At 37.1% G+C, this 13,251-nt stretch overlaps 1 protein-coding gene across 1 annotated transcript; it reads right to left on the bottom strand.

The window, feature by feature from the left end:
- Nucleotides 1-1,912: 1,912 nt before the first annotated feature.
- Nucleotides 1,913-13,117, bottom strand: LOC104520126 (centromere protein F; the record flags this gene model as incomplete). Its single annotated transcript, XM_010174872.1, has 7 exons — nucleotides 1,913-2,115; nucleotides 3,436-3,703; nucleotides 5,570-5,661; nucleotides 7,684-7,799; nucleotides 10,278-10,474; nucleotides 11,930-12,134; nucleotides 13,018-13,117. Coding segments are annotated over 7 exons (1,181 nt in total), but the record flags the coding sequence as incomplete, so codon positions are not given.
- Nucleotides 13,118-13,251: the final 134 nt, after the last annotated feature.

Raw genomic sequence — 13,251 nt, 5'->3', positions numbered from 1 at the left:
AAAAAAAGAGGCAACTATCTTAGTCAGTTTCAACAACAACAGAAGAGTTTTTTTCACAATTTAAACTTTAATTAAAAAAAAAAGTAGCCTATGTTCTAGATTAACCTCTATGTTAAGAGTATGTCAGGTTGTTATCTAATTCAGTTCATTATGTTAATAATACATTACCTAAGAGAGTGAAGCAATGTTCACCTCCCTGAACAGAAAACTACATTTTTATTCCAAAAGCAATCTGTTAATGCAAAAGATGCACAATACTTTTTTTTTCCCCCCACAAGTTAAAAAAAAACAGCAAAGGATGAACAGGACTGTTTTCTTTTTCAGCAACAAGGGTTGTTTAATGAGTTAGTGAAACAATAGTCCCTCTATGTCATAAGAAAATAAGAAGTAGTTAGTAGTGTTGGGATGTCTGGTTATTAGGCACAGACTGCAAGGATCATGAGCTCCCATAAGATCACATGGAAACTTGCCTGCAAGAAGGGCTGCAAGACCTCACACTATGTCAAAATACTTGCTAACACAGAGGAGATTCTGTGGTCAAGGTCTGTGACTAGTACTAGTGACAGAAAAGCGTGCAAGGAGCCTGCCAAAATTAAATTCAGACTATGAGGCAGGAAGCTACAGACCAGAACCTCAGTGCAGTTCTACATCCAAAGCCCAGGGGGAGGCAGAGATCCAATTTCAATGCAAGAAAGAAGAAACAGAACAGAAAGGGGGAACCTCCAGACAGCAGGACCAAAGGAACTTCCTGGGACAAGATGCTGGGCTGCACCTTTAGGAAGGGCTGCACCTAGGTTTAAATGGGGCCAGTTAGTCCTGTTCCTCCTTGTCCTTCCCCAGGCATGTTCCCAGCTATGTGACCTTGCCTTGTGCTGGATTTAATGCCCCTTTGATTCCTTAGTAAAACAATTCAACTATCTTAAACCCATAGAAAATTAACAAGGTAAAATTAAATACATAATATCCTGATCATTTAGGAAGTTGAATCAGGTCATTTGGGGAATCAAATAAATGAAAATAAAGACTTATTCAGAGGAATTGAGCTGTTAGGTTCGGTCAGTTGACTTCCCACAGACTCACCATGATGACAGTGCCTTTTTGTAGTCAATGGACTGTGTTAAGAATATGGTTTTACCTTACACACCCAGCCAAGACTTCCCCTAAACCTGTTCATTACTGGAAGGTAATGAAACTTGATTAATCAGGAAAAAAGAGAAAATTCTTACTTGTTATCTTCTGCAGTTTGAATTAAATTATTTTAAACAGTGATGTTCTCATCTTCTTCGCATGATTATGAGCAAAAATCTGAACCATTTAATGTTTTCAGATGTATGTATATAAATACACTGTGCAAACTCTTGACTAAGTAAATTGTACTACCCTATTGTTTTTTTTTTTACTATGTGTTCAAACTCTTTAGGATTAGGAAACTATATGTATTCTCAATCTTGCATGGCATTTTAACCTAGATTTTATCTTACACAAGTAATTTAAAATCCAAAGACTCTGTCCCCACAACATCCTGTGGAATAAGCAAGAGATACTGATTTTCAGCCAAAGTTGCACAACAGATTCTATTTAAGGTCAGAACTTGCCAGCAGATGTCATTGTTGCTCTATGCAACTTGAGCAGAAAATATTTTTCAGAATTCCAGTCAATCTTGCCGGAGGGTGAAAAATATTTCTTCAGGTGGTATAAAAACCTTCCAGAAAATGGGCAACTGCTTACGAGTATTTACATTTTTAAGTAATACATATCAAACTAACATACACTTCTCAAAACTTGATCCTCAGCAAATGCTCAATAAACTTATCTGAGAATCTTGGTTCTTACTAAAATGGCTGAAAACTGACGCGCATTAATACTGGGAGTGAATTGTAAGAACAGTCAGATGTGTGATGCAACATTTTACCTGTGTGGTAGCTTGATCAAGTTGTGTTCTCATTCGAGTCAGTTTATCTCTGGTTTTGTTCAGAACTTTATCCTTCTCTGTTAATTCCAACTTCATTCTGTCCAGCTGCAGTTCTGTCTCTTGATGTTTATTCATATGGGATTTCTTCACTTTTTCTTGAGCTTGCAGTTGTTGTTCTAGGTCTTTAACAGTGGAATTTAACTCTGAATATTAAAAACAGTAAAGATTAAGGATACTTTTCTGCCTTGAAAGGTATGTCATCCAGGTACTCAAATTTCCAAGTGTCTACACATTTGTAAAACTATCAAGACTGGAAGACAGCTGACCCTAAATCAATCATTTTCACTTCATAATCTATTTTATTTATTTTTTTATTTTTAAAAGGAGAGATAACCACTACAAACATTTGTTTGCTGCCTCTGCTTCAGGGAGGCTTTTCAGCTATTGGACAACTGTAAATACAGTATTTTATATTTTAATCTTTTCCTGTCCCAAAGCAGCACGCACATAAAGCGAAACCAAGTGATCTTGTCACAATATACATCAGTAAGAGTTCCAAAATCACAGTTTAATTTTTCAGTAAAAAATATTAGTCAGCTACAGGAAGTGTTATCCAGAATTACTACTATCTAGTAATTCTTTTTATTAAAAAAAAAAAAAAAAAAAACCAAAAAACCCAAAACAACAACAAAAACAAACAAAAAAGACCCAAGCCAAACTGTCTTCCTGATGTTGAATTTATATAGCTTCCAAGTTGAAAACGCTGCCTAGGTTGAAGTTTTACATGTAGGTATTTCAATAAACAGTTTGGACAGTACAGGAACTTGTAAAACAGTTCTACAAGAAACAGTGAGTGGAAAAGCTGGTCCAAATAGTAGGCTTAAGTAAATGTTCACCAAATCCACAGCAAACCATTTGCTCTCTTCTGACTATTAGATATCAGGAATAATTATTTCTTCATGTCAATACATGCAATACAAGATCATATTTTGCTTTTTTATTGTACTTTTGGCATCATACTTCATTCTGTGCTTCCAGTAACATCCATTATGGAATTAAGCGTCTTCAATCAATAAATTTTTAACACAGGTATTGCTCAGTCATAAATCTCAAAAGTCATACAAAATTAAGGAAGCTATATAATTGAATTTAACAGTGAGATGTAATAAAAACCTGAAGAGTTTTTAACTGTTTTAAGAGAATTGTTCCACAAGCAACAGAATTATCGAAGAAGGTCATTTTTCTTTTCTATGATGTCCCCTAACCACCCCAAAAATATGAACTCCTCCTTCCTCACTCTCACATCCCTTATGTAAAAGATACCATAGCCTGTGGGTAACCTCTATGTACTAGCTGATCATTGAAAATACACGCACTGGGCTAGCTGACAAAGGCAATGACAGGTATCTTTCTCTTTCGCTCACTAAAGCATTAATTTCAATACCTCTCTTCTAGCTACACACCAGTTTTCATGAACCTATATAGGAAATTGCCTCTGGGTTTTAAAGAAATATTTCATGTACCTTGGTTCTGTGCTCTTAGCTGGATCATGAGTGAAGAATTAAAATTCTCAGCAAAGCTGTTGTCAAACTCATTCTTCTCTGATATTATACTAGAATTTGTTTCGTTTTCCCATGGAAAAGAGGATGCTGCAGAACTTCCCCTTGCAGGTGTTGCTTCATTTCTAGATGGTGTCTTTTCTTGTTGCCATGAAAACACAGATGAGGAAGCCTGATGCCGAGCAATCTCCCTGTGACTCAAAGAGCTTTGAGGTTGAGGCTGATTTATTTTCTGTGTCCAAGAAAAAAAAAAGGATCAACCTTCACATAGCTCCATATTCAACTTATTAAAAAAATTATTTATTATATAAAAGATAAAAGGTTGTGGTAATTTCACATTTTTATAACACCACATCATCCATCAGTGCAAACTACTGTTTCATAACTATTTTTTATACTACATAAATTCAGTAACTTTAACCCAAGTATCCAAGAAAAGCTGATACTTACAAACACAAACCAGGATCTTCAAAAGTAGTTTGATATGTGTATCTTTATAAGTAACACACCCAGATTTTTGTCTTTTTCAAGAGAGATCCCATCATTTACCTCCTACATTTTTCAAAATCAAAGCCTACATTTTTATAGGCAAATGCTGACACAAGCAAGCTGCAAAAAATATAGAAGTCTAGACTAACATATCTTATAACTGACCCACATTTAGTTCTTCTGGATAAACACAGGTAAATTCAGAACAGACTTATTTATTTAAATGTATAAACACAGAATAGCCAAAAACTGCAATAGTGAAATATGCCAGCTACCAGCTTTCAACCTCTTCCCGCAGAAGGATTAAATAATATTTAATTAGCCAAAATATAGGTGAAATACAGCCAAAATACTAGGTGTTTTTCTCTCCTTAAGTGAAAAAAAAAAAAAAAAAAAAATGGAAACACAAAGCATCTATTGTATTTTTAAACTGAATTTTCAGATTACTCTTATTTGTACTTTTAAACTAAAGCCCTATACCAGGTAATACCCAGCCTGACTTTTCACTCCAACTAGGAATAGGATGCTATGTAGGAATAGCCAGAAACCTCTATAGTCCAGAATACTGTTGGTAAGTAAAGTAACTTGTTGATAGATAAACCTAACCTTGCATATAGTAATCATTCCCCTTATATACCATTTAAATTTACAGAGTCTCTCAGACAAAAGTTTGAATCCAAGAAATTAAGGGAAATTAATAATCATTTTTACTTAAATACTTTACATGTACTTTCTTATTGCATCAATAAACATTGATTTAAGTTTCTAACAATTCGCCCAGGACAAAAAATTGGCCTGACTAAACTACATTTCTAAGAATCAGCACTGTATGCTTTTTTAAAAAACTGGCATCATCCTTGTTACCTTCCAGTGTCAAGAGAAGAATGAAATAAGTTACACATCACAGTGATTCAGCAGTGCCACACTGCAATGCCCTGTCAATTTATGGGTAAATATTATGTGTATCTGGGGAATTTTTCTATTACTATTCATTTTATCAATCTATTTTAAGACTACTTCTGACTTTTCAATTAGAGGCTGCGCCACAGATCCAACCCCAATAAAGAAAGGCTCTGATGCAGAAAATTTTTAAGCCTGTAGATAGTAAATACCAAATAAAAAATTATTTCAGCTTTTCAGCAATGGCTCTTTTTTCCTTGAGGGCTTTCACATCTTAGTCATCTATTGGCCTTAGAGATTCACATGCAGTTCCTGCTACTTATAACTTTGAAAAAATTTACTAGTTTTTATTTGCTAGGCAAGTTATTTCTCATAAACTTTTCAAGGTTATTTTATTATCCTATCATATTTAACTTGGCAAAACTGACACCATTTTCTCTTATCCTTGCTTGCATGAGGCTTCCAGGTTTTTGAAGGATGTGTTCTCTATTTTTAATGTCCTTCTTTCTTTTGCTATTCAATTCTGCTGGCTTTTCTGGATTCTCCAAGGTTACTTCTGAATGGCGGTACACACAGATTAATTATATTTTTTAAAAATATATTTTAAGTGCTGCAGAGTATATTTCACTAGTTTTCCACTCAATTTTCCAAGTTCACTCAGTAGTTACTTTCTTAGATACCACACATGCCATTCTCAAGAGATACTTACCTTAGCCTGGATGGTTCTCAGTTCTAATTCTAGCTTTTTTCTTTCTTGTACTTCTTTCTTGTATTTCTCTTCCAATTCTCCAAACTTAGCATCTACAAAGACATGATGAATACTTCTTTAAAATCTGACTTAGTATATAGGTAATCTTTTCTAGCCTATTGCTATCACAGGATAAAAATGAACAGTTAGTAATGTCAGATCATGAGGAAGAAACCATTGTATACACAATAAGTTCAGTAATTTAGGACCTCAAAAGTACACTGATGGGATATCTGGAACTTGACACTAGAATGAAAACAGAACTGTTTAAAGTAAGGATTGAATGCCAGAATTTTATTTTTTAATCTCTCTCTCTAAAAAAAGTGTTTGTATATATATATATAATATATATACACATAAAAAAATATATATAACATAGATGTGTTACATTATATATACTCATACATACAGATTATATGCTTTTTTTTTTTCCTTAAAGTCTTCCTATCAGCAACCCAATAGCATTGACCAGAAAATAAGGCTGGACCTTTTCCTTGAGTTCCTTTCCAATGCAATAGGAATTGGACAAAGATTTATTTAGGATTGTTCTGCTGAAATTGTAAGAGGAATACATCAGTCCAAAACAAGTCTCACTTCCCTTTTCGTGAATTTGTATGTAATTCTACAACTCTCTCAAGAAAGTTCAAGAAGTAGAATGCTTCATAACATTCTAAGGAGCAGCTGAGGGAAGTGATTGTCCCACTCTACACTGCACTGGTTCAGCCCCACTTCGAGTGCCATGTGCAGTTTTGGGAGCCTCAGTGTAAGGAGGACATCAAACTACTAGAGTGTGTCCAGAGGACAGTAACCAAGACCGTGAAAGGTCTTGAGGGCAAGACTTACAAGGAATGGCTGAGGTCACTTAGTTTGTTCAGCTTGGAGAAGAAAAGGCTGAGAAGTGACCTCATTGAAGTCTACAACTTCCTCAAGAGGGGCAGCAGAGAGGGAGGTGCCGACCTCCTCTTTCTGGTGACCAGTGATAGGACATGAGGAAATGAAATGAAGCTGCATCAGGGGAAGTTCAGATTGGACATTAGGAAAACGTTTTTCACTGAGGGTGTGATCAGTCACTGGAAGAGGCTCCCTAGGGAAGTGGTCTTGGCACTAAGACTGTCAGAGTTCAAGGAGCATCTGGATGATGTTCTTAGTCATATGATTTCGTTTTAGGTAGTTCTGAAAGGAGCAGGGAGTTAGAATTAATGATCCTTAGGGGTCCCTTCCAACTTGAGATATCTTATGATTCTATGATCTTAAAGAAGTTAAGACTCCAGCTTTCAAAGGAAAAAAACCTCCCTAGCAATACCATTTTAAATACAATTATTTAAATCATTTTGATCTAATCTCCATTTCAAGAGGGCCACTCTTAGTGGAATGCTTGACATTGTCACCACTGTATCCCTTTTCAAATACATATAAAGAAATTAAAAGGAACAAGAGTGCAAGAAAGTATCTCAGATTTCCCATCAGAGTAAGACTGAGAAAAATCTTTCAGTGTAGACAGCATAAGGGTGTCTGGCTACAGAAGTTCTTCAGTTAAGGAAATAGCCTTTCACTTTTCCAGTTCATTCAAATATTTTAAATCTATTTGATGTCACTAATTTGAAGATAGAAGTGATGCTTTGAAGTGGATACAGTGCATAAAATGTGCAGATTATCAAGCACAATAATAATCTAAAAATAATTTTCTAAAGAAATAACACGTCTGCTGACTGAACTTTAGTCAAAGCACCCGTGGTACCTGAAGAAAGAAACCTTCTCTTCACTACATGAAGGGAGGAGTTGACATTAGGAACAGGCATTCAAAAAAATTGCTGTAGTCTGTTGGTGGATGTTCCTATTACTATTCCATGTCTATCAGCACAGTGCTGAAAAGATGTAATACTTGCAATGTGTTCAATCTGTACTAACAATTTTTAAACTTGGAACTTATGGTGCTATGAATTAGGTGCCCTCATAAGAAGCTATAGAATAGGAACTAGGCAAGTCAGTACAAGTGTAACGTTCAAAATACTCTTCCACCTTCCAAGAAAACTGACAGTTAACTGTCTGTGCTAGATGAAGAAAAATTCATTTACCACTATGACCTTGAACTGGTGTTAAAGAAGCGGTAAAACTTTTCTGTGGAGTGCCACCAAATGATAAATCTCCTGCAATCGATGTTTGCTGACTTCTCTCAAGTTCACTTTTGTATCTGTTTAGGAAAGAAACAGCAGCAGAAATTAGTAATGGAAACTAAAATATCAAAAGCCTGAAATACACAAATAAATTATATGATTCTAAGAACAAGTCAAGATACATCCACTGAAAATTTTTAGGTACAACAAGACAGAAATATGAAGAATATACCTTATTTAGTTTCTACATATTTAATCAATTACATAGGAGTCAAAGCTAAAAAACAAAACCAAATTCAAAGTAGGTGAAAAACAGTTAGAACTGCTTAAGATCTCACTGTGTGAAGCTCTAGTCCAGCTACAACACTCAAAGCACTGTACACACTGACAATATAAAACTCTCGTTCTTCAGTAAGCATCTTTATGGCAGGAAACAAGTATAATACTTTTATTCTATGTTCTGATATTGCACATTTTGAGAAATTTATGCAAACCTCATGAAAATGGAAGGGAATACCCTCCACCCGACAGTGGGTTTTTCATGTGTACCATTTTACATTGCTACCTAAAACACCACAGCAGACTACCCATGCCAGTGATTTTTGTAAGCATGAAGAGTTAAAAGCTCTTACAGTGAAACCAGATAACTAGTTTGGAGGTTATACAGCAATTTTCAGTCCTGCTCAGCAAGTACAGGTTAGTAAGATAACGGCTCCAGGCTGCAGACCATCACATCAGTGACTCCACAACTTGCCTGTTTTCCCTCCCTTTTAAAGCACAACACCAAGAACTCCTCTGCCAGCAGATTGTCAGTTGCTACGAAGTAGCAAGTGATCAGTTATCAGCATAAAACAAAACAGAACCAAATACAAAACCAAAACTGATCTTTAAGATCAAGCTACATAGAGTAACTGATGATCTTTTGTAGCATACAGCTATACAAAGTAATATAACAGGAAGGAGAGAATTTACTAAACTGGACTTAATTATAGGAATGGATGAATGGAACACTTCTTTAGCCTGCAACCTCTCTGGCCCAACATTTGACAGCAGATTTCAAAAACACGAGTTTGGTTCTACCCACTCTGTTGATCCTCACTAGTTTCTTGTTTGACAGATCACAGAATGGTTGGGGTTAGAAGGGACCTTAAACATCATCTCATTTCAACCCCCCTGCCATCAGCAGGGACACCTTCCACTAGACCAGGTTGCCCAAAAACCTCATCCAACCTGGCCTTGAACAATTCCAGGGAGGGGACATCCACAACTTCTCTGGGCAACCTGTTCCAGTGTCTCACCACCCTCACAGGAAAAAATTTCTTCCTAATATCTAATCTAAACCTACCCTCTTCCAGTTTAAAGCTATTTTCTCTTGTTCTAGCCCTACCTGGCCTTGTAAAAAGTCCCTCCCCAGCCTTCCTGGAGGCCCCTTCAAATATTGGAAGGCTGCTATAAGGTCTTACTGGAGCCTTTTCTTCTCCAGGCTGAAGAGCCCAACAAGATCTCAGCAACTCCTTACACAAAGCTGGTGTTTCTAGAGGTCACAAATTGTTTTGCTGATATTTCTTCTCCATCTTCAACTATCTTCAGTTTTCCCAAAGCAGTTGGGGCAGCGAAGGGAAAAAAACAGAAAGGCCAACAGAGTTTCCTCTTTATTTGCTTCTGTTAGGACATGTACAAGGCATATCATCCAGAAGTTAAAGAAAAGACAGAGAGGGAAACGAAACGAATCTACCCACAACACACAAAAACCAAACCTACAAACAAAAACCAAACCATTAAGAAATCTAGTATTAGAGACTCACCCCTCTCTCATTCAAGAATGGAGGGTCTCTCTAGTAGAAGAGCAAGTTTAGCAGATGAAAACACTCCCCTCACTATGAGCAACTGTTACATTTATTAACACCCTCAGACGAAGGATTTTAGATATGTCTGCATTACAGAAGATTCTTTTACTGTATGAATTGCATTCCATCTCTACAGACAGTAGATGCAGGTGGTGTCAATAATAAGTGTTTACAAGTTGAGGTGTTTGAATTAGGCACTTCTTTACCAAAGCAACAGGATTCAGTCACAGCACCATTGCTTTTGGTAGCTTCCTCTTCCACTCCAATAGACATTTACACCTCCTTCTTCCAGCCATCATATACTATTGGTAGACTTGATCTTACAGAATAGATTCTCTGTGTACTTTTCTTACAACTCCAAGCTCTTTGCAAGTTATTTTTATCAAGTGAGTCAATTGTGTTAGCTTTTTTTTTATTTAAAAAAAAATAAAAATTACAGAATGAGTAGACACCTTTTCATATGACACTGCAGAATTCCCCCAATTTAAACAGGAACTAGAGCTGCTAACTGCTTCAAGTGGCACATAAATTTACATGGAAGTCTGTATATGCATGTATGAACATAAAAACTGGCCAATATTTTGAAATTCTGATCACAAAACCTGAATGAGGTATGAGATGAAGAGAAACTAGAAGACCAGAAAGGACACATTAAATGAGCAAAACAACTATTTGTACATAGGTTAGAGACATACAGCAAGTCCTCACCTTTTCAGTTCTTGTTCTAGCCTTTCAATGTCTTTCTTGCTGGAATTCAGCTGCCCTGACTGTATGTTGACTTGAGATTCTTTTACTTGAAGATCATGTGAAATTTTCTGCTTTGCTTTCTCAAGGTTATCACACAATTCCATCAAGCTCTGGTTCTCTCTTTTTAGTGTTGCAGCTTCATTTTTTTCATTTTCAACCTAGTTGGAATATAGACCATTTAAAAAAAAAAGTCTCAAGTCCTCTCTACGCTTCTGTGCAAATTATCTTAATAACAAAGTTTTCACACTGTTACTTTCTTCCTAGTGTCTCAAAATCCTGACAGCACTGGGAACCCCAGATACACACATTGTTTAAGTATCCTTGGCTGTGAACAAAACCACATTTCCTAAAATTCAACTCGGTCATATTAAAAATTTTGACTTACTGACTAGAAAGAAGCTCATGAAAATGTCAGCAATCCTTAAATACTAATAATCCACATTAGTCTGCATTCTTCACTGATCATCTTGCTCTCTTTCCTGTCTGTTAACTTTAACAACCAGAATACCTTGACTCACTAAACAGAGAATGCACAATGATTATCAAGAGTTGCAGCTTTTAAATTGTAAATAGAGCCTGACAGTAGGATGTCCTTCTCCTCCTCTCCAGCTTCTGAGGAGCAGACTACAGTCAGGCTACATCTTGGCACAGTGTTATAATTTTGACTAGCTGCTGCTTCTAGAATTTTAAAGCACAGCTATTTGAGCACACTTCTAGTTTGGGGAGCACAGCAGTACCTCTGGATGGTTGAGACAAGTACCTGGAAACTCACAGGAAGAAATTCCAAGAAAAATGCTAGGCTTAAGTTTTGCTAGGAAACAGTAACAGTCTAAAGGGAGTAAGAGGCAAACTTTGTAAACTCTCTCTGAGCTGTATTCAAATATTACAAAACAGAATTCAACCAAATGAGTCACTTCTGATCTGAAGCATCAAAGAACCCTGACCAAGAAGGTCTCTGGTTTCCTGGCAGGGTAGAGCCAGGTGAGGTGTACTGGCCTTGTAAAAAGAAAGAACAAAAAAAAACCCCAAACAAACAAACAAACCCAAAAGCACCAAACATGGAAAAAACAAATCCCAAAATGCATTCTCTACAAGGAGAAATTGGATATCTACATAAACTAAGTAAAAGATGAGCTAGATAGCTGTACACACGCAAGGTAAAACAGAAAGAGGCTGTCAACTGTGCAGCTCTATTATATAAAACAGGCCTAGTCATTATCAAGATTGTTAAAGATAATTAACAAAGTAATTTCTTCAAGATTTTTAAATAGGCAAAACAATAAAGTAATTTATTCTCCTAATCCTAAACGGAAGCCTGGAAGAAAGCCTCAAAGTAAATATAAACACCTGGAGATGGACAATCATGCTAAAGACTTGGAGAGAAGAGACAGGAATTCTCTCAATAGTTAATGAGAACTAAACAGAACGGAGAATATGATGAGTAAGAAATATGATGAAGATAAGCAGTTTAGACTTCTATGCTACCTTCCCAGTCAGTGTAAAGAAACGAAATGCTAACCCACCCTCTAACAACAGCCAGATAATAAATCTTTATAATTGTGTTTGGCATGGAGAATGGCATTCTAGGGAAATGACCACAGTACCTATATTACCTTCTGTTTCTGTTTTTGCAAAGCTGCCTCCAAGGACTCTAACTGGAATTGTCTTTGCTGACGCTCCTTTTTAAGCTTGTCTACTTGACTTTCCAGCTCATGAATCTTCTGAAGGACTCTGGGAGAGAGGCCTTCTTTCCATTCCTCCACAGCCCAGCTCATATCGACAGGATTCTTGTTTAATACAAAATAGATAGTACTATGCCTGAAACACAAAGACAACCACAATTAGACCTCGAAAGAGGTTAAATAAGCCACTCTCTTAAATAAATTCCACGTTTAAGCTTAGCATTGATTAGAATACAGGATTTTGAAACCTTGAGTTGCAAGCTTCCTGATCTAAACACCAAGGAGCAACTTTTAATATTAGGTCCACTCCCTTATGAGGAAAGGCTGAGGGAGCTGGGTCTCTTTAGCTTGAAGAAGAGGAGACTGAGGGGCGACCTCATTAATGTTTATAAATACGTTAAGGGTGAATGTCAGGAGGATGGAGCCAGGCTCTTCTCAGTGACGCCCAATGATAGGACAAGGGGCAATGGGTGTGAGCTGGAACACAGGAGGTTCCACTTAAACTTGAGAAGAAACTTCTTTACAGTGAAGGTGATGGAGCACTGGAACAGGCTGCCCAGGGAGGTTGTGGAGTCTCCTTCTCTGGAAACATTCAAAACCCACCTGGACACCTTTCTATGTGATCTCATTTAGGTTCCTGCTCTGGCAGGGGGATTGGACTAGATGATCTTTCGAGGTCCCTTCCAATCCCTAACATTCTGTGATTCTGTGACACACTCCAAGATGAGATTTTTAAAACCTCACATTAACGAGTCTCTGAACAATAACAGTTTATATTCTTATAATTACATTGGACTGCTGTACTTCAGAAAGTTTCTCTCCACATCTTATTTTGACATTCACATTGCAGAAAGTCATTAGCACTCATACCTGCATTGTACTTCAGTGGTGTTTAGCCTGAAAGCCTCACAAAACCCCACGGCTTTGTTTTAGGTGGCAGCTGTGTTTCTTTCTTTACGGAAGTTTTTCAAACCAATACTGCTGAGCTCGGGGCACTGGCAGGAACAGCTGTACGGTACTTACACGCATATGATTTTACTTGTTGTTGTAATAACTCCGCTTTTAGAGGATCGGGCACGGGCTCGCTTTCTCGAGACACTGGCACAACTCGGAGATCATCTGCGAGAGAGAAATTCCCTCAAAATAACTAAAACCAGAGATCAAGGGCGGACGGACAGAGCCCACCCGAGACTGGGGGCTCGGCGTGTTACGAACCTCACTGGGCTTGACCCTCGGGGCAGGGAGCGGCTCCT

This window comes from Antrostomus carolinensis, unplaced genomic scaffold, assembly GCF_000700745.2.
Source record: "Antrostomus carolinensis isolate BGI_N321 unplaced genomic scaffold, ASM70074v2 scaffold13189, whole genome shotgun sequence".
NCBI classification, from domain to species: Eukaryota; Metazoa; Chordata; class Aves; order Caprimulgiformes; family Caprimulgidae; genus Antrostomus; species Antrostomus carolinensis.
Note: the sequence above shows the minus strand (reverse complement) of the source record. Positions and strands in the feature narration are given on the sequence as shown.